Raw genomic sequence first — 22,154 nt, 5'->3', positions numbered from 1 at the left:
ATATTATTCAAGCGTGCAATAAATTACCGATGGATTAAAATTCATGAAACCTTTTTTTTTTCCTCTCCTTCGTTTCCTACCATAGAGAATGAATAAGAAAGAAAGACAGAGTGCTTGCTCAAGACACTGTAAATCCACCATTGGGAGACAGCTGCCTTTTCAATCATATTAAAACCTAATGTTTGCACATGTAAGATTTCTGCCATGCTGAGGAGGGGAAAAAAAACTTACGAAGTGAACAAAAAAGTCAGAAGATTAAAATGCAAGTTTAACTGTTGTGTTTTCCAACAAATTTAAACCTTTCAACAGCATTTAGTCAAAGTTAACCATAATTACATACGCCAACCAAACTTAAACCATAATACCACGTCCTGACAAAAAACATCGCTAAAAAACAGCCTGGAACTGGTTATTAACATTTAAATCATCGCCATAAAAACAGGACCAAAATCTGACCGGAGCAGACCAGAATTAATCATAAATAAACATATCATAAAAGCTGAACACATATAATTCAAAGGGTACTAAAGTGCGTCCAAGCAATTCTGATTTAGCAGTACTCAAACTATTGCTTAGAACTACTACAAGGTATGTTTACAGCCACTACATTACAGATATCACAAACCATTGCTTTGATACTAAATGGTCGAACTTCAGAAAAGAGAGTTGGAGTTTCTTTATCAGAGCAGGACGAGTCTATTTAAACTTTCAATTAGCCTGATAGCCCTCCTGCGACCTTTCTGGCCTGGCGAAATTAGCCTAAAATGACCTGACCAAGACAACACTCGACCTCTGGCCTTGTCCTGTGACCCCGTTTCGACTGGGAGAGTAGACCGACTGATATCTGATAGACAGGGTGGTCACGAGGAGGGGCGGCTCAGAGCAACGCTCTTTAACCTGGCTAAAAGCAGGATTTATGCGCCTCAGGCTTTAATTGAGTTTGGAAAGTCTAACTCCTCCCACTTTGATGACATCACAGGGAGAGAACTGACCACTCTAATCTGTCAATGAGGTCATAGTGTCAAAAAAAGACTAAAGCAATACTTGTGAAATCTATCTAGCTATCCATCTATCTATCTAGGGCTATGGAACTTTTAACATGAAGGCTTTTTTCAACATTACAATTTCATTTTAATTCTACTTTCTTGCACTCAAACTCAAATTCAAGAACTGAGCTGCAATTTAAAATCCATTCTCAAATCACTCCAGAATGACACACAACCCTGGTTTAGTGCGATGAATATCTGTGTGAAATCTCCTGTACATATTTTGAGACTTAAGTGGCATTAAAAAGACCTTCAAAGACATTTATATTATGTAATTGGCATAACACTGACCAATAGCCTGTCTAGTAATTGTGACTAATGGGATTACGGCAACTGCTAACTGGGGTTAGTGCGAGATCACAGAGCTGAGTAGAGGTGCTTCACCATAAACCACGAAGGCCAGGGTTAATCACGCCACCTCGCTACTGATGACAGTGAAACCCTCAGTGGTAACAGCGGCCCATGAGCCCACCTTATCTCCTGTGCTTTGTCTCCAACTGTGTGGGGATTTTCTTATCTGAACAAGGCTGTTATCACACTGTAGGAGAGCACATCTTAAATTCATCATTTGATCCTACCTCCCATGCCTGGGTGGCATTGTCTGGGCTGTGTCTTGACGTTCCCTCATAGGGTCCGAGACGTTCTCCCACCTCCAGTCTCCTCCGGCTCCAGATGCCCAGGGTTCCTCTTGTGATGGCTGACTCGCGGACCTCAAAGTCTGGGGGCACCGATTCGACGCCATCCCCAGCCAGGTACATTGAAGTGTGGAATGACGGGTGGAAGGGGGACGGGTCAAGCGGGGAGACCGCATTACCTGATAGGCCAGGGGATGGAAGGTCATTTGCGGTGACCAATGGCATTGGATCTGCATCAGACACTCCGCCAAGTTCTTCCAGATCATCAGAGGCGAAAACAGAAAAGTCCTCTCCATCTCCTAATCAAGAAAAAAGGCAGAAACAATTCATTGTTTAAAGCTGCGATGTACAACTTCTTCCTCCAAATGCAACAGGCTGAATTTCAATATGTTTGTTTTAGCAGCCAATAAAGTACTGACTCAACCTAGGGACAAAATAAGTATTTATTTTAGCATTTTTTTCTGGTGCCTGTAGTGCCAAAGAAACTGAATTAAAGCTTCAGCTTTGAGACCTCACATTTATAAATCCCACTGGTCATTATATGCACATTGAAATAAACATATTCGTACATTTCAACTGACAATAGAGTTTAACATTCAAGTTAAAATTACATTAATTTCACTGTTTGTAAGAACTAAACAAAACACTTGACAATAATTTAAGGTGAAATTATTATACAACAGCTTTCATTATCGATTAGTCGGGTCTGTGCGATGTGTGCAGAAAACCACTGCCATTGACGTCATTTATGGAAATGATTGAGACACTTACAGTTGAAGTCAAAAGTTTACTTACAACTTGTAGAATCTGCAAAATGTTAATTATTTTACCAAAATAAGAGGGAGCATACAACATGCATGTTGTTTATTATTTAGTACTGACCTGAATAAGATATTTCACATACAAAACATTTACATATAGTCCACAAGAGAAATTATTAGTTGAATTTATAAAAATGACCACGTTCAAAAGTTTACATACACTTGATTCTTAATACTGCGTTGTTTCCAGAATGACCACAGTTGTGTTTTTTTGTTTAGTGATAGTTATTCATGAGTCCCTTGTTTGTCCAGACCAGTTAAACTGCCCACTGTTCTTCAGAAAAGTCCTTCAGGTCCTACAAATACTTTGGTGTTCCAGCACTTTTGTGTATTTGAACCGTTTCCAACAATGACTGTAACAACTGAGGGACTCATATGCAACTATTACAGAAGATTCAAAAGTTCACTGATGCTTCAGAAGGAAGCTGGGGGTGAAAACTTTTGAACAGAACGAGGATGTGTACATTTTTTCTTATTTTGTCCAAATATCATATTTGTTTCATTTAGTACTGCCTTTCAGAAGCTACAGAAATACTTACATGTTTATCTAAAGACAAAATATGTAATATTTACCCTGATCTTAAAATTCAAAAAGTTTGCATGATCTTATTTTGGTATTAAAATAAGATTATACAAACTTAAATCATACAAACTTTAAATGTATTTCTATGAACACAACACATAAGAAAAATAGTGAAGGTCATAGATTAATAAGCTGTGAGAAAGGTATACAACCCAAGCTGTTAAAAACACGGCAATGCTTTATATTAGGCTAAGCGACTCAAACAAATTTACAAGAATATTGCATGGCGCCCGGCAATCTCAGGTGATTTGACAGTTGCATGTGCTGTTTAATGTGTATGAGACATGTTTTCCCTTAGCGCATAACTTACTAGTTATATCATTATCTGTAAATGTCTTAAGTTCCTTTTTTGCATGAAGACGAGTCCTGACAGCAAGCTAGTCTCCGGCGACACACTTCACTGAACGAGCGCGAGCGCGCATGCGCGTAACAGACGGCGCGCAACTTAAAGAGGTCGCATTTATTGTCACCCAAATATGTATTTATTTTGCCAAAATGTGTTTTTTGGACATTAACATTAGGTTAAAATTCTTATTATAGATATGACAGCAGAAACTGTAAAGCTGAGTCAAGTTTATTCATATTACGTTTTATCCGCCTTTTTGTCATAAGAGTGGTTTTGTAAATTTGTAAATTTTATAGGTGTGGCTTCTGGTCTCATGGTTTTACTGCTTGATATTGCAAATTGCTGTGAACTTACAGTATTATTTTAATGTATTATCTTAATTATGAACAAGTTGGTTATTGGTGGTGCAGTTTTACTGAACGTAGTGCCGCGTTCCAGGCAACGCGTTACTCGTGTTTTTCCAACCTTCTACCCGTGAAAGTGCACCCGAACGGCAGTCAAACCCGTGACTTCCTACTCGTGAACTCGTAATAGATCGATGTACTCCCAGTTAGGAGTTCTGACGTGACATAGCCCGTGAAACCACTATGTCAGCACCTACGAGTGCGGTGTTTATGCAAGTGGTACACAGTGAAAAATAGACTTTAGGACAATATAATGTTGCAAACAAATTAATAATAATGTAATAATAATACATGCACTCAGGCAGTTTTGGGTGACTTGCCTGGAACGCTACAAAGTCGTGAGTCGTGATTTGAAGTCGTGATTTACGAGCTAAAAAACCTGCCTGGAACGCAGCATTATTCTTCTCGTTATTTACCTATAGACGTTTTTCCTGAACTTTGCATTTCTGGTCTTCAGTGTTTCTAGTTAAAGTAGCGTATATTCCCAGCTGTCAATATGTTAAATCTATTAAAATGTTTTTAAAAACCGCATGGCTCTATAGCGCCATCACTTTGCAATGTCGCAATGACCATCATTTGTCATTGCCTTACTCTTCAAAGTTTAATGTCTGTAAATGACATGAAGCTGCCGACTTATTTGAATGGGTTCATATGGAGAACGGAACAGATAAGCATCCAATCCGACGTTAGAATTCGTAATGGCGGCGTTCATCGTTTACTCAGGAAAAAGTTCTACAGCGGCTAATGAACCAGAAGTCTCACCCATAGGCTTACTTCCACATTGAAGAATAAGGTGGATAGAGTACAGATTGCTTCAAAGCAGATTTACAGTAATAAACAAGAAATAATTAATTATATCAATCTTAGCAACAAACACAGTCTAATATAGTTTCAGACATTGTACCAGTACAGTTGCAGCACTATTTTAAAAGTACTTCTTTTTATTTGTTTTTGAAAATCCACACTTCCAGACCACAGCCAGCCCATTTATGCGCCCTCTGCAGATACGAGTAAATATACATAGCGCCATAAAAAAATATTTGACCACTAGAGCAGTTAAACAAACACAGGGAAGGGGAAAGTGGTTTGTGTCTGTGATAACACTTAATACAGCCTGGATAAGAAGGTGTCTGGGGTGATAATCATCTTCGTGGCCTCGCTGGTTACGCCCTGTCATCCTCCTCCTGAGGCCCGCTTTGGATTGTTTGGATACTGGGAGGAGGAGGGGGAATCTCCAGCGGGAAGCGCTGTGCTGCCCCCAATACTTTTATGCTTCCTTTTCCAAAATTTTTTCCATTGACCCCGGCGAAGAGGATTCGGTGTGAAAACAGCGGATACTGTATCTGCTTAGGTTAATTATGAGCTGAACACAGGGAGGATGTTGTCTGGTGACCTGCGACCTCTTGCTCAACTCGGAGAGGAAAGTCAGCGCGTGGCTGATGAGGGAAGTCTTCATATTGTCTGTCCTTAAATACCATTCCTTCTGGGACTCAAGTATATGATACTGTATACCAGGGTTTCCAAAACGGGGGTTGGTGGAGGAACTGCAGGGGGTTAGTGAGTTGATGAAAAGCTAATAATTGATTAAATGTAACAGTAAAATAAACAAATGGGACTGCATAATTAATCAAAATAAAACTGAAATAGCAATATATCATAGGCTGCAATTCAATTAAAGTATATAGTCTGCACTGCGTGTTTCAAATCTCTGCAAATGCTGTAGGAAAATAACGAGAAGAATAACAAAGTGCAGTAAACTGTAAAACTGTTTGCACTACAAACTAGTGTGTTCATAATTAAGATAATACATTAAAATAATATGGGAGGACACACCGATCTGCAATATCAAGCAGCCAAACAAGCTGTTTTGTACAGCTAAAAAAATTGTTGGACGTGGATAACCCTGGAAGTCAGACCCATAACATTTACAAATGGCTGCATCCGCTCTTACGAAAAAAATAAGGTGGATATATTTTGTTTTTTTGCATACTGTTTCTTTAAATATCTGACCAGCCTGACCCAGCAACACTGAATCAACCAATGGGGTAATTTTGGCGCAGGACTATCTGGTTTGTCCATCCAATAGCAGACTACTGGAATTGGGAACAGTGTTGCCAGTTTGGGGATTTTGAAACCAAATGTAACAATTGTCTTGTTAGTGCGACTTTTATTAACGTTTTGCGACAAGGAGCTGTTTAATTTGGCAATTTTTTGGCATGTGACGTCATCTAGCGACATTTGGTGACTTTTCAAACATTTGTTGGGATGTTTGAAAACAATCAAAACTTCAGCTAATAAATAATAATTTAAGAAAATGACAGATCGTTTCCCTAGATAAGATCCTTATTCCTCAGCTGGGATCATTTGGAGCCCTTTGAAGCTGCATTTTGAATGTTCAAATTCACAGACACCATAGAAGTCCACTATATGGAGAGAAATCCTAAAATGAACGACATTAACATCTTGGATGACAAGGAGGTGAGTAAATTATCTGTACATTTTTGTTCTGGAAGTGAACTAATCCTTTAAGACAAAACCTCTTCTGCAAATGCGTTTAAATACGCATGCTAACGTACCTCAACCACTGGTATCACTAGCGCACTGGGACCTGAGAGACTGTGGCTAAAAGCTAACACACAGTGCTAACATGCTCTACCTAATGTGCCGTTGCTAACACGCTTGGAGCTAACCTGCTGTGCGTAAGTCACGGCGGGGCTAACATGCTGTGGCTAGCATGCTGTGGCTAATGTGTTGTGACAGGTAGTGGTGAGTGCTAATGAGGGCTGGGCCAGCGCTCCTGCACATCTTCCTGTCTCCTCGCATTCCTAACGCTCAGAGGGGCTCTACGCTACACAGTGCCATCCGAGTCACGGTCATCCCGTTCACAACGCCACTTCAGCCCCATCTCATTAATGAGCATCTCCAACTCTTCTTTTCACTTGTGTAGTGAGTTGTTGTTTCCACTGATAGTATATTTTGAAGGTATTAAAGATATTAAATAAAGGCTACGTAAAAATGTAAAAAAGAAGGTTGAAGGTCAAAATTGCTGTTTCAATGCAGCTTCAAAGGGCTTTACACGATCCCAGCCGAGGAATAAGGGTCTTATCTATCGAAATGATCGGTTATTTTCACAAAAAATAAACATTTATATACTTTTTTAACCACAAATGCTTGTTTTGCACTAGATCGACTTCACGCATTACGTAATCATGTTGGAAAGGTCACGCATGGTTAGTTCTTCATGGGAAGGACGAAAAACTCCCATCTCATTTTCTCCTCCAGCTTCAAAATTGTCCAACAAATGTTGTTTTATCTTTCTCTGCATGTTCACTTTGCACAATGTGTCGGTTAGACCTTTCCAAAGTGATTATGTAAGGTCGAGCTAGTGCAAGATGAGCATTTGTGGTTAAGAAGTGTATACATTTTTCTATATTTTTAGAAAATGACAGAACGTTTAGCTGGATAAGACCCTTATTCCTCAGCTGGGATTGTGTAGAGCCCTTTGAAGCTGCACTGAAACTGCAATACCTGTTGATCTCAATTGAAGTCCACTATATGGAGAAAAATCCTAGAATGTTTTCCTCAAAAAATGTAATTTATTTGGGACTAAAGAAAGACATGAACATCTTGGATAACATGCATTATGAGAGTAAATGGGTCAATTTGTCATGTTAACTTTAATAATGGATGGATTTTATTTCAATGTAGTTTAGAAAAGAAAGAAAGGAGACAGAAAAAAGATTTGCTGTAATCATTTATAGTTAATTTTTCCCTTTGTTTCTATGATTAACAGCAAAGTATGGAAGCCCGTTTCTGCCACTGGAATAAGAAAAGTTAATTGCAACTTTTTATCTCGCAATTCTGACTTTTCTTCTAAGAATTATGAGATATAAACTCACAATTGTGAGTTTTAAAGTCAGAACTTCAAAATAAAAAAATCACAATTATGACTTTTTTCTCAGAATTGTGTGATATAAACTGGCAATTGTGAGTTAAAGTCAGAATTTCGAGACATGAACTCGCAATTTTGAGAAATAAAGTTAAAATTGCGAGATATAAACTCACAATTTTAACTTATTTCTCAGAATTATGAGACATAAACTCACAACTGCAAGTTATAAAGTCAGAATTGCAAGACATAAACTCGCAATTTTGAGGAATAAAGTCATAATTGTGAGATATAAACTCGCAATTGTTTTTTCCTCAGAATTGCGAGTTTATGTCTCGCAATTCTGACTTCATAACTGGCAATTGCCAAGTTATATCACGCAATTCTGAGAAAAAAAGGCAGAATTGTGAGTTTTTATCTTGCAATTCTGACTTTATATCTTGAAATTGCGAGTTTATATCACGCAATTCTGACTTTAAAACACACAATTGCTAGTTATTAAGTCAGAATTGTGAGATATAAATGGGCAATTCTGAGACAAAAAAAATTGTCAGTTTATATCTCGCAATTTTGACTTTATTCTTCAAAATTGCGAGTTTGTCTCGCAATCCTGACTTTATAACTCGCAATTGCCAATTTATATCACGCAATTCTGAGAAAAAAAGTCAGAATTGTGAGTTTTATCTTGCAATTCTGACTTTATAACTTGAAATTGCGAGTTTATATCTCGCAATTCTGACTTTATTCCTCAAAATTGCAAGTTTATGTCTTGCAATTCTGACTTTATAACTTTATAAATTCTGAGAACATATCAGTCAAAATTGGACTTTATAACTCACAATTCAATATCTCACAATTCTGAGGGGAAAAAAGTCAGAATTGCAAGATACAAACATGCATGTTTATATCACGCAATTCTAAGAAAAAAGTCATAACTGTGACTTTATATTTCACAATTCTGACTTTATAACTCGCAATTGTGAGCTTATATCTCACAATTCCAAGATAAAATAGTCAGAATAGCGAATTTGTATCATGCAATTCTGAGAAAAACAGTCAGAACTGTGAGATAAAAAGTCGCAATTACTTTTTTATTGTTTATTTAGTGGCAGAAACTGGCTTCCATAGACAAAGACATGAAATGAACGCTAAGGCAGCATAAGATGACATGCAAGAAACCTGACATGCTACAACTTCTCACGCAAACTGTTATGATAATAATGTCATCAAGGCATTAAAATAAAAAAAAAAATAGACACATTAGTGGTCTAGACGCTGTCTAAAATAATTTTTCTCCACAATGATGCAGCCAAACGTAGGTATCTCCAAATATTACTCCTGACTCTGAATCACAGGTGATCTGAGAGCGCTAAGTCCTTCCAGATGTCGTCTTGTGCCACTTACAATATTTTACTTTGTGGCGCAGCACGCACGCACACACACGCAAACGCATCTGCATGCTTTAAAATGACAGCTGAGGACCCGGTTAAGGCCTCCGCCGTACGCCTGTGGATCCGCTAAGCACGAGAGGCCATAACGATCATCCGAGCCGTGCCATTTAAAATTGCCCCTGCCCACAGAGAGAGTGAAAGCTAGTTGGCCGCAGTCTTCAAACCCTGAGCTTTTAAAGGTAACTCAATCTCTCCTCTGCCATCCCTCCCTTCCTGCGGCTCCAACTGATCGGCTTCATCCTGCCCGTTAAAGAAACCAGGGGAAAAAACGCCACGGTACAGGACACTCAAAAGCAGTTTTTTGGTCTATAAACATATATATTTCCGAAAGGTAAACGTCCCTCAAGAAAAATATACCGAAGTGAAGTGCAGAATGTAGGCTGTTTTTTAAAAAGGCCGTGGTTTGAGTATTAGATTGCAGATAAAGAATACGGCTTGGCGTTGAGGTTTTCGCAGAACTTCCCTCTGGTTTTTCTTCCTTAGAATTAATTGATTCGATTAGGATAAGAAAACTGATCAACCACCGAGGTGGAAATGCACGGTGCGCGTATGTGAATCAGAATCTGGTGCAGAGGCCGTGAGAAACCCAGGATTTCCTGTAACCTCGATCTGTGGATCCTTCTAAACAAAAAAAGGACTCCACCTTCAATTGAGATGATAACATCAGCATGGACACAAACTAGCAATTATGATGTCATTGCGATAAATGGATATTATTGTCCTGGGAAAAGTCACCTATAGAACATCCCTGATTAAGAATGGGCCATTCTAGAACAGAACGGTGACAGAACGGCCTATAAATGTCCCGCCGATGATGTCACTTACACCCAACAATCACAAAGAATAGGAGCATTTCCTGTCATTTAATACAGAACATAACTCATCACTTCCTGTTCCACCCTTAAAGTGGCATTTAAAGCACTGGTGAACAAGTATGCGTGTTAGTATGTGTGTGTGTGTGTGTGTGTGTATATATATATATATATAAAGAGATTCATTGTTAATGTTTATTTTTCCCTACTGTGACATATGCTTTCGGAAAACCAAGATGGATAGAGCGATAGCAATAGATAGAAGGGACAAGAGATTGATGACGTGCCAAGCACTGGATGAAGTATGTAGTTTACATACATAAACATCAGCGTGGCACACTAACAAATCAATCTCCTTAAACTTTTCATTAGTGTAGCGTGTTTAATTCATAAAGCAGCCGTGTTAGCTGCAGGGACCGTATCGAGCAACAGACTTCATACAGTGGGATATTAAAACTGATGTATTTATCAACAAAACACACAAATATACTGGAGCATGTGAGGTGAAAAACACTCAAGTAGTCAGTCTGTGTTTATATTTATGCATTTGGAAGGCAATTTTTGTTTAAAGCAACTTCAGGATATACATTTTATTAGTTGAATTCCAAAGGAATTAAACCCATGACCATGTCGTTGTGCTTCAGTCTACTGATAATGTTTTCTAAAGTCAGAGAACACAGTGAAAAACTAAATTAAATTTGGAATTGTTTAGAATTCAGAAAATTTGTGAAAAAACATATAATTCAATTGAAAAATAATTAAAATGATAAATAAAAATGATTAATTATGTAATTATATTATATTATTATTATATATATTATTATTATTATTAATATTGTAATTTTAATTAAAAAATAATAATTAATAATTATCAATTTTATTATTAAATATTTATAAAAAATGATATATAATCAAAATTAAGTACAGTTACAAATAAACAAAAAAGAAAAAATAATTATTAATTTTATTATTAAATATTTATAACTACTTTTATTAGTAATTTTAATTAGATTTTTTGTATTTTGAAGGTAATAAATTTGCATTTATGTTATTATTATTATTTTTTGTAATTAGAATTTTTTTTATGTAATTTTATTTTTAATTACATTTTCAAGATTTAGGGAAATATAATTTGAATTAAAATGATTATAATTTATTATAAAATAAAATTAAAATTATATACAGTTACAAATACATTTAAATAAAAACATTAATAATTATTAATGTTATTGTTACATATTTATAACTATTTTTATTATTAATTTAAATGAGATTTTTAGTATTTAGGACATTTGAAAAAAGTTACAAATTATTATTATTAGATTTTTTTAGAATTGTTTTTAAATACAATTATTACTTTTACTTTTAAATATGTATAACTATTTTTATTTTTACTTTTAATTAGATTTTTATTATTTAGGACATTTGAAAAAGGGATGTTATTATTGTTGTTGTTGTTATTGTTATTTTTAGAATTTAAAAAGATATATAATTAAAATTAAGTATAGTTACAAATAAATAAATATTAATAATTATTCATTTTACTAATAAATATTATTATTATTATTATTACTACTTTTTAATATTTAGGACATTTGAAAAAAAATTATTATTATTATTATTATTATATTTTATAATTTTTATTTTTTATGTATTTTAATTTCAATAAACATTTTACAATTTAGGGTTCAACTTAAAATAATTGTAAGTAAAAATAATGGTTAAATATTTATTAATATTGTTATTATTATAACCAATTAATTATTATTATTATTAAAATGTACACACTAATTCACTAATATAGAAAAATAATAAATATAATAATAAAAGAAGAATCAAAATAGAAGCATTTTGGTGGTACATATGTTCTAATCATGTCTAAATTCTAAATGGAATACTAATTCCAAGTGTATTATGAAATATAATGTATCGCTTATGGCATGCAAGTCAGTTCATTACTTATAATTTTGTGAGTAAACATCAGTGAGTGTGTGTGCATGCGTGTGAGTGTGTGTCGCGTTCACCTCTGCTCCGGGGTTCTGCTGTGCTCATACATCACGCGATTACTGTGGGCGGCACGGGACCCCGCGTCATTACCACCAGCATTAAAGATGATAGAACCAGCCATTAATCACCATGACAACACGCCCTAATGGAGAGGTGACCCAGTCAACGCCCGCGGACGTCGGGACGAACACGCACCTATAGGACGAAAGCCAGCAATTGCGCACACACGCTCACTTGCTCACCCTGCAGCAGTGTAGTCTGTAAATATAGAAACGAGCTGCTCTTGAGGGCCGCGCTGAGATCACAGTCTTTAAACGTAATGATTGAGAGGGCAGATTAAGATAGAAAAGATCTAAAAAAGGCAGAAACCTTTTCCTTGACTCTTTCTCTCTTGTTTACTCTCTGGCGGTTTGTGCACACAGCTCCTTCTTCATGCTTAACGTAGTTGACAGCTCACCCCTTTGCCACAAAGCAACACACGGCAACATTTCCTACTTTCGGCAATGAAACGTTTCCCACCTGCCACCGTTTGCAAGGAGCTCTATAATACCTGAAGAAAGCGAGACATCCATTAACATGGCCATTTTTCCACCTCCTGTGGAGGGATGAACTCCGTATCCTCCTGGTTTAAAGGCAGCAGGCACATTCTCTGCACTCCGGGCCACTAGTGACAACAGGAAGAGCCGTTTTTACCAGGTCCAGGATTTATCACTTCATTGAGAGACAGCCAGAGGGCTGAGAGAAGAGAAACCCGGCCTGATAAGCAACAAAACAATACGACGGCTGTTACAAGCGCACTGGGCCCGTTTCCCAGCTGAAGACTATCCAGCCAAGACTACGGCTAAAATGAATTTTCTATGGTGTATCAATATCAGCTTCATTTTGTAATCTCTTTGTCGACATCTTTGGAAACAGTCACATTAAATATGCTGAAAATATTCCAGCATGTGTTTTCAGTGTATGAAATGAATGTCTTCATAAAGATTTTATATTTAGGGATTTTTATAAACTGATATATCTTCTTGTATAAACTAAAAAAGTATTGTTTTATTTATTTGATTTAATTATTTATTTAAATAATTATAAATAATTAATCATTTATAACTATTTAAATAATATAATAATTTGTAAAATTATTATTTACTTCAGAATAATAATATTTAAAATTGTTACCCATAAAATCCATATAATTAATTAATTTTAATTGCTAAAATTATGTAAATATATATATATATATATATATATATATATATATATATATATATACACTAGGGGTGGAACGGTACATGTATTCGTTTCGAACCGAATCGGTACGGGGGTCACGGTTCGGTGCATGAATTTAAACGGAGAATACACGGTATGAAAATAAAAAAAAAAAACTTGCCTGCAAAATAATTAATGTAATGCGGAACTACTGTTAGATACGCGGGTTCTTTAGGGACAGCTAATATTTAGCCCCGCTTTAGCTCTGAAGCTCTGATTGGCGTCGATGCAGCCGAGCTCCGCCTATGTATGCGGTCTATCAGAGCCCGTCTACATTCTCTGGCACTCTGCAATTTTTTGTCAGCTCGACGGTCCATCATTGTGGTCCAGGGATTTCCTGAACTTTATGATTTGTCAAGCCCCCATTATTTTGACGCGAAGAAACAATGCATGGAGACGCATAGGCTTGGAGCTAGAGCGCAGCTGATGGTTGCTTAGAAACGGCAGACGCTTCCGGAGCGCAAGCGCCAGAGCGCTTTGTTGATCAGGAAGAAAGTGGCGCGCCTAGCGTTTTTCACGCGTTTTTAGGCGCGACATGTGAACGGCCCCTTAGATCGCAAGTTTGGGAAAACTTCGCTTTTCCAGTCAGTTACAGTAGTACAGGCGAGAGAGTGGTGGAAAAGACGAGGACTGTGTGTTGCCGTTGTTCAGCGGTTGTTGGGTATGTGAGTGGAAATACATCTAATTGCCTTCTGCATTTTTGTTTTGCTTTTCCCTCCACTGTACCGAAATCATACCGAACCGTGACGTCTGAACCGAGGTACGAACCGAACCGTGACTTCTGTGAACCGTTCCACCCCTAATATACACACACACACATGATAAAATTACACACTTTAATACCAACACAATATAATATATATAAATAATTAATAAATAATAAATTAATACAATTGTATATACTTACATATATATATATACCCATTTTTTCCATTTAAATATAATTTTAGCCATAAATATATTTATTTTTATATTTTTTAATTACAATTTCACACTTTAATATTGTTACATACCAAATTCATATAATTTTGTTCTATATATACATTTTCTATTTATTATTTGTAATAATAATTTATGATGTCAGAATTTAGACATGCTTTTTGATTGATATTTTTTTTAATTTAACCATTATGCATAATGAAATCCGTTTTTCCATTTTTTCCAAAATTCTTTTTTTTTTCCAAATTCAGTATATATATATATTTTTTTAATTTTTCTGGACTCCATTTTTTTCCCGTTTTAATTTTTCTAGACTCTGTTTTAATGGTTAAATAAAAAATATCAATCAAAAAACATTGTAGATTAATTAAATTATATATAATATTATTTATTTATTCATAAAAAATTACGCACTTAACTATTCTTAAATACCAAATTCATATATTTTGTTTCTATACATACATTTTCTATTTAATATTTGTAATAATTAATGTTTGTTTGTCAATGTAACATTCTCAGGTTGTTGTGTTTTTCGACTCATGACCCTGTTCTTATTTCCTCAATCCAACACACAAACAATCAGAAGTAGTGCCACCAAATGATCAAATATGCTTCAAAGAGACATTTATGAATCTATTCAAACAATAAAAGTCACTACTGAAGACGTTTATAATATATATACCTGGCGAAAGCTAAGTGTTAGCACTCTCGTTCATCTCAATGGCAGTTACTCAAATAGCACATTCAGTTGGAAATACACAATCTACAACCAGCCTTCAAGAACTAATTTCCATAAATGTTTACTTTTGCATCATTTATTCGCATCAAACTTAGTGCGAACAGGCCTTAACCCTAATTCTAAGCCTAACACATGCCACCAGATCCCGAAAAGCCCCTTACAGCTTTCAAGATGTGCTCACAGACAGACCAGCATGACTGCAAAGCGCTGCACGAGAGACATTCCAGCTCAAATCTCCAGTCCGCCCCATATGAATCCCTCACTAACAAACTCCAGACTCCGTTACCAGCCTTTGTGTACGGAATTAAGACTCTCGGCTCTCTCACTGGCCACTGGAGACCGGCAGGACTAAATGAGTACATTTGTCTTCTCAATGGCCTGGCTGATTGGATGTTTAAAAAGAGTGTGTGAGAGAGTATGTGAGTGTGCGTCTGTGTTTGTGTGTGTGTGTGTGTGTAGAGCAGATGTAAGTCTACAGCCCAGAGGGAAAGAGGAGCAGTCGGCACAATACATAATTAACCCGGACACTCCATTGAATGAGAATGCTATCGGATCAGGGTGAGAATCCTACAGATTCAGACAAACATTCAGTGCAACAGTATTAACTCAACGGCCGTCCACACAATCTCTCTTCAGCATTCAATCACACACAGATTTTCTCACACATACGAAAAAAAAAAAATGCATAAAGCATGTGAATATGTGGATGATGTAATGCATTTGATAAAATGTGCAGCAATCGAGTCTTGGGTACTATATCCCGTGATGCAACGCAAATCAGCCAGACTGCAAAGATTTTACGAGATTTATATGATTTTTACACAAAATTGGATTAAGAAAGCAAAATAGCTGTTTACTTTATGACAGCTGGACACCACTTGCTGAATTAAACTAGATTTAATTAAATAAAGCAACTTAAATAGTTTTATATTTCACCATTGTTTACTTCATGGGATTACAGTTCTTTCTTTCACTACGCCCATCAAGAGTGGCTTTTTGTCCAATTTTCGAATACTTTTTTTTTTTAAACAAATGTTTGTAATGTAGGGCCTTATGAAATCTGTATTATTTTTACCTTTTTTTAATTTTTCAAATGTAGTTCAGTTTAAATTTTTCTGGATTCCGTTTTTTTTGTGCTTTTGTTTTTCTAGACTCTGTTTCAATGGTATATCATCAAAACGCATGTCTAATTAATTTAAACCATGAAACTTGCACCATTTAACAGCAATTTATTAAAAGTTAAACAAAAATTACATTTTAAGGAGCTATGAAATCTATATTTTTACCATAATTATTTTTTTTATTAAATTTTAATAATCAAAAGCATCTCTAATCAGTTGAAAAAATAAAATAAAATAATAATAATAAAATAATAAATAAATAAAACAATTTTCTCTAGAAATACTGTGTTGTGTATTTACATTTTTCTGGTAAGTAAATAATGTAAATATGTTTTCTAATAAATATACCTTTAAAAAAATAACTATTTTATTTTATTATTATTATTTCTTAAAAATAATTTAATACCTTTTTTCTGGATTCCATTTTTTTCCATTTAATTTTTCTAGACTCTGTTTTAAAGGTTAAATAACAAGATCAATCAAAAAGCATGTCTAATTAATTAAAATTTAACAGAAATGTATTAAAAGTTGAACAAAAATGACAATTTAAGGCCCTATGAAATCCCATTTCCCCCCTCGAATTCAGTTTTATTTTTTTACCAAATTCTGTGTTTTCCATTTATTCATTTTTATTTATCGCTTCATTAAATTGTAATAATCAAAAGCATCTCTAATTAGTTGAGTTTATAAAAACATAATTTATTATTATTAATATTGTTTTTTTCAGTAATACTGTGTTGTGTATTTACATTTTTCTGTTAAATAAATTCTGTTAAATATTTTTTTCTGGTAAATATTTCTTATTATTTATTAAAAAATCATTTTATTAGTAGAAATAGTACTATCATTACATTAAGTAATACACTTCTGTCACAATTTCTTCAAGTTAAACCAAACTTTTATTTTGACACGTTGCTGTGAAGACCTGTACGTTTCCGTTTGTATGATATGGCGATAGTTTTTCTCAAAATAAATGGTAAAATGTTCAAGAAGTGACTCTAAGAGCAGTTCTAGAGATGTTTTATGTGTTCATGTACTCATATATTGAGGCATATACATTGTGACATTCCATGTTATACAGTAGCTAAATTCCATTTTTATGACTAGATTCTGCGATTGCGTACACATTTTCCACATCGCGGAAATCATAGAGCCCTAGTAATGCTGTGATTCACCTTGTAGGTTGATTTGGTTTATATTTCATAATGCTTTAATGAAGACTTTTTAAAAATCCCTATGGGAAAATGAATGGAAAAAATACATCCAGAAACAATCGCACTGAAAAAGAGGGCAGGTATTCCACAATGCAATGCGAAAGATGTGACTCTGCATCTCCTGGTTGCAATTACACTGTAAAAAAAAATATTTTTACAGTATGTATTCCTTGCTGTTTCTTTGTATTATATGACCTTTTGACTCATTTAAGAAAATTGTTTTAATCCAAATGCCATTTTATAAAAGAACTAATAAAGAAAAAGCTAACATATCATTGCATACTGCTTAAACAACAGTATGCAGCAGCATGTCAGTATTCCATTGCGAACATACCCATGCTCACACATGACCTGTGCGACTCGCTAAGAGCATCTTAATTAACGAGTGCATTGTTTCAGCTCGTCATTGACTCTCGGCTCATGGAACAACACTTCATTAATACACAATGCTGAGCCGACCAATTAACACTGTACAACAAGGCGTGCTGCGACTGCCCTAAACACACAGATATACTCTCACACACACATATGCAAACATCCCAGCCATGAGAGGCTCATTATTAATCACTGCTAATGCTAATTAATTAAAAGAGCGGGTGCATGTGTGTGTGTATAAGTGCGGCAGACAGCTGCTTGTGTCCTGGGAGCTCAGAGGGACTTTAACATGTTTCTCACAAGCCTGACAAATGACCTATTAATTATCTAATGTTGTCTGACAACAAGCGCTGGATAAAGATGTATGTTTGTGCGAGAGGCTGATAGAGTCGCAGTGAGAGCGAGAGGGAGGTGTGTGTGTGTGTGTGTGTGTGTGTGTGTGTGTGTGACTTGTTACACAGACAAGCTTTGTCTTGTGTCTACCAGACGTAAGTAGTAAAACACAACAGACACACATAAATGTAAAAAACGTTGTTGACTTAAAAAATTGATTGAAAATGTTTATATGATTTAATTCTGTGGGAAAGAAAAACATCAGTGTTTAAAGAGTTACGGTTGGCTAAATGTAGAACCTGTATAAATAAAATTCTTTATAAAACTGATACTCAGAAAACTATATTCAATATATACAATGTTTCCCCAAAACTTTAAAAGGAATTGCTTTTATTCTTCATTTGTGACCCTGGACCACAAAACCATTTCTAAAAAGCACAGATATATTTGTAGCAGTAGCCAACAATACATTGTATGGGTCAAATTGATTCTTTTATGCCAAAAATCATTAGGATATTAAGTAAAGATCATGTTCCATGAAGATATTTTGTACATTTCCTACCACAAATATATCAAAACTTAATTTTTGATTAGTAATATTCCTAAGAACTTCATTTGGACAACTTTAAAAGTGATTTTCTCAATATTTAGATTTTTTTGCACCCTCAGATTGCAGATTTTCCAAACATTGTCCTATCCTAACAAACCATACATTAATGGAAAGCTTATTTATTCAGCTTTCAGATCATGTAGAAATATCAGTTTCAAAAAATGTACCCTTATGACTGATTTTGTGGTCCAGGATCACATCTGTAAATTGCACTGGATAGAAGCATCTGCTAAATGAAAAAATATATGTATTATATATAAATGTCCTTAAAACAAGATACATTTACATTTACATAAAACAAAAGTTAGGTGCATTTGTTTTTCATTTTAAGCACAAACCTCAGTAAAATTTATTTATTTATTTATGTTTAAATCAGTTTTTAAAATAGTTTGCCAATGGGGAAAATAAAGAGCAAAAAGCAATTTAATTCAAGATACATTCTAATCTAAATACATGAAACATTTATTATGTTTGATTGATGATTATATGTACATGTTACTAAATAAGACAAAATACTGATTAAAAATAATTTTTGGATAGTATGCAAGTACATATACACACACTAGGGTTAATGTGGCGGTATGTTAAACCACAATCAATATCATTGACGGAGCAGCATGACTGCACGCATATCAACTAGAGCACTTTATATCATTAAGAGTCCCAAACCACAGACAGCCAACATATGCTCTCTCTTTCTCTCTCTCTCTTTCTCTCTCTCTCTCTGCCAGATGAGTTTTTATGAGGGCTGGACTGTTTCATTTGATTTAATGAGTCACAATCCCAGTCAACTGCTTATTCAGACCTGCCACGACTCACAGAAAACACACACTAATAACCCGCAGAAACACAAACACAAGACAAAAGCTTAAAACTAAATGCTTACAATGAAAACATGAAATATTGCAATGGACATAAGTATTGCTTCTAAGAAATTGGTTGCAGAAGACAATGGTTAAAGGAGGAGTTTGCTCCAGAATTTTAATTTCCTGATTTACTTACCACTATGTCATCCAAGATGTTCTTATCTTTCTTTCTTCAGTTGAAAAGAAATTACATTTTGAGAAAAACATTGCAGGATTTTTCTCCATATAGTGGACTTCAACGGTGCTCAGTGGGTTGAGGGTCGAAATTGTAGCTTCAAAGGGCTCTACACTATCCCAGCTGAGAAATAAGGGTCTTATCTAGCGAAATGATTGGTCATTTTCTAAAAAAAAAAAAAAAACATTTATATACTTCTTAACCACAAATGCTCATCTTACACTAGCTGGACTTCACGCATTACGTAGTAAGCATTTACAAAGCGAACGTGGAAAGAAAGTCATACGCTCTTTACAAATAAGGTACAACAATGATGTTGGATGATTTTGAAGATGGATGAGACAATGAGTTTTTCGCTGCACCCTACCTTTAACTGAAGTACACAGATGAAAAACTAAGCGCGTATGACTTTTCTAATGTGATTACATAATGCGTGAAGTCCAGCTAGTGCAAAATGAGCATTTGTGGTTAAAAAGTATATATATTTTTATCGTTTTTAGAAAATGGCCAATCGTTTCGTTAGATAAGACCCTTTTTCCTCAGCTGGGATCTCATAGAGCCCTTTGAAGCTATATTGAAACTGCAATTTTGACCTTCAACATATTGATCCCCATTGAAGTCCACCATATGGAGAAAATCCTGGAATGTTTTCCTCAAAACCCTAATTTCTTTTCGACTAAAGAAAGAAAGACATGAACATCTTGGATGATATTGGAGTAAATTAGCAGGAAATTTTAATTCAGGAGTGAACTGATCCTTTAATTAAATAGTTTAAGCATTACAGATTTCCACGACTGACCAATCAGAATCAAAGATTCTAGAAATGTGCAAAAAAGGTATATTTGTAGCAATAGCCAAAAATACATTGATTAGGTCAAAATTATCGATTTTTATTTTATGCCAAAAATCATTAGGATACTATGTAAGAAATCATGTTCCATGAACATATTTTGTAAAATTCCTACTGTAAATATATAAAAACTTAATTTTTGATTAGTAATATGCATTGATAATATTTGGCTGAGATACAACTATTTGACAATCTGGAATCTGAGGGTGCAACAAAAATCAAATTTAAACTGCCTTTAAAGTTGTCCAAATGAACTTCCTAGCAATGCGTATTACTAATGAAAAATTAAGTTTTGATATATTTACGGTGGGAAATTTACAAAACATCTTCATGGAACATGATCTTTACTTAATATCCTAATGATTTTTGGCATAAATAAAAAATGGAAAATTTTTACCAATACAATGCATTGTTGGCTATTGCTACAAATATACTCGTGCTACTTAAGACTGGTTTTGTCGTCCAGAGTTGGAGATTTAATTATATATAAAATCTTCAAATCTGAATCTGGTTGATTCGCAAGTAAAAAAAATAAATGCGCGCGTTGATTAAATCCAGCAGGTAGCAGTCACAGTTTTTCTCCTCACTGTCACACAGCTTAAGCGTTTCAGTTGCATGTATCTCACACTTATCTGTCAGCTGCCAAACCCGGTTACTATTTGATCTGTTTTCAGTTGGGTCTTACAGGCACGTCCCCTGTCCCACCTCACGGCTCTTGTCTCACCTGTGTGCCTCGGCTTTGATGAATCACAGCGATACAGTCTTAGACACACACGCACATACACAAACCATTAAGCACTGTCATGACATGACAAAGACAAAATCCCAGTAGTTATTCTGTAATCATTTTGGTAAGTTGAGAAAAGCATGAGCAGGTAGGACAGACACACACATACACACACACACACACACACACACACACACACACACACACACACACACACACACACACACACACACACACACACACACAAACACGGTGGCCCGACGCCATCCGGCCATATCCTGATTACACGGCACAGTTGTCCACATTTGAGAAATTGATCCTGTGATGGAGTGCGCGTCACGAGGGCGACGGCCATCGCCAGGGAGACGTATTTCCAGCATCCGCGCTGCCAGCCCCGGGGCCTCACGGGGCCCCTGCGGGGCGCCTACCCCGGCTGCCCGATCATAAAGCCAAATGATAGCATATGTGCTTTGTTTAATTTTGATGTCCCAGTAATGTATTACACAATTAGATTGATTTGACAATTTCCATTACGCTTGATAAAATATTTATGGAGTGAGGTGGATGATAAGTCTTATCAAAGAGCCATCGCTCGCACACCGCTGACACGCCACATCCATCAGCATCAGCAGTCAGGGCCGCTAGCGTTAGCCTATTAGCTTTTATTCACCCCACAGGAACAGGGTCGCCCGCGGCTATGGCGGGGAGGGGGTGCCCGAGCGTTTCGTCTCTCTCTCGGACTCTCCGTCGCTCACCTCCGTCTTTCATTTCTCCTCATCTCTGTGCCGTTTCACGCCCTTGCTCTTTCTCGCCGTTCTCTAGCGCTCGCTCTTCCTCCATCAATCTCAGTGTAGAAGTGTGGGCTGCCAAATTGGGCTCATCAGTCTCAATGCTGGATGCAGATGGGTTTGATTCAGCACGGGAAGGTGGATTCGCTCGTCCACGTGC

At 35.7% G+C, this 22,154-nt stretch overlaps 1 protein-coding gene across 1 annotated transcript in view; it reads right to left on the bottom strand.

The window, feature by feature from the left end:
• Positions 1 to 1,579: 1,579 nt before the first annotated feature.
• The window catches only part of LOC141285343 (histone-lysine N-methyltransferase MECOM-like), a 96,775-nt gene continuing 76,200 nt past the window's right edge, over positions 1,580 to 22,154 (bottom strand). The window contains exon 2 of the mRNA XM_073818363.1: positions 1,580 to 1,980. Within this exon, the coding sequence (XP_073674464.1) occupies positions 1,580 to 1,980 (401 nt within the window). The remainder of the gene's footprint in view (positions 1,981 to 22,154) is intronic.

The sequence above is a fragment of the Garra rufa genome, chromosome 14 (genome assembly GCF_049309525.1).
Source record: "Garra rufa chromosome 14, GarRuf1.0, whole genome shotgun sequence".
Lineage (NCBI taxonomy): Eukaryota > Metazoa > Chordata > Actinopteri > Cypriniformes > Cyprinidae > Garra > Garra rufa.
This window is presented reverse-complemented; position numbering and strand designations above follow the sequence as displayed.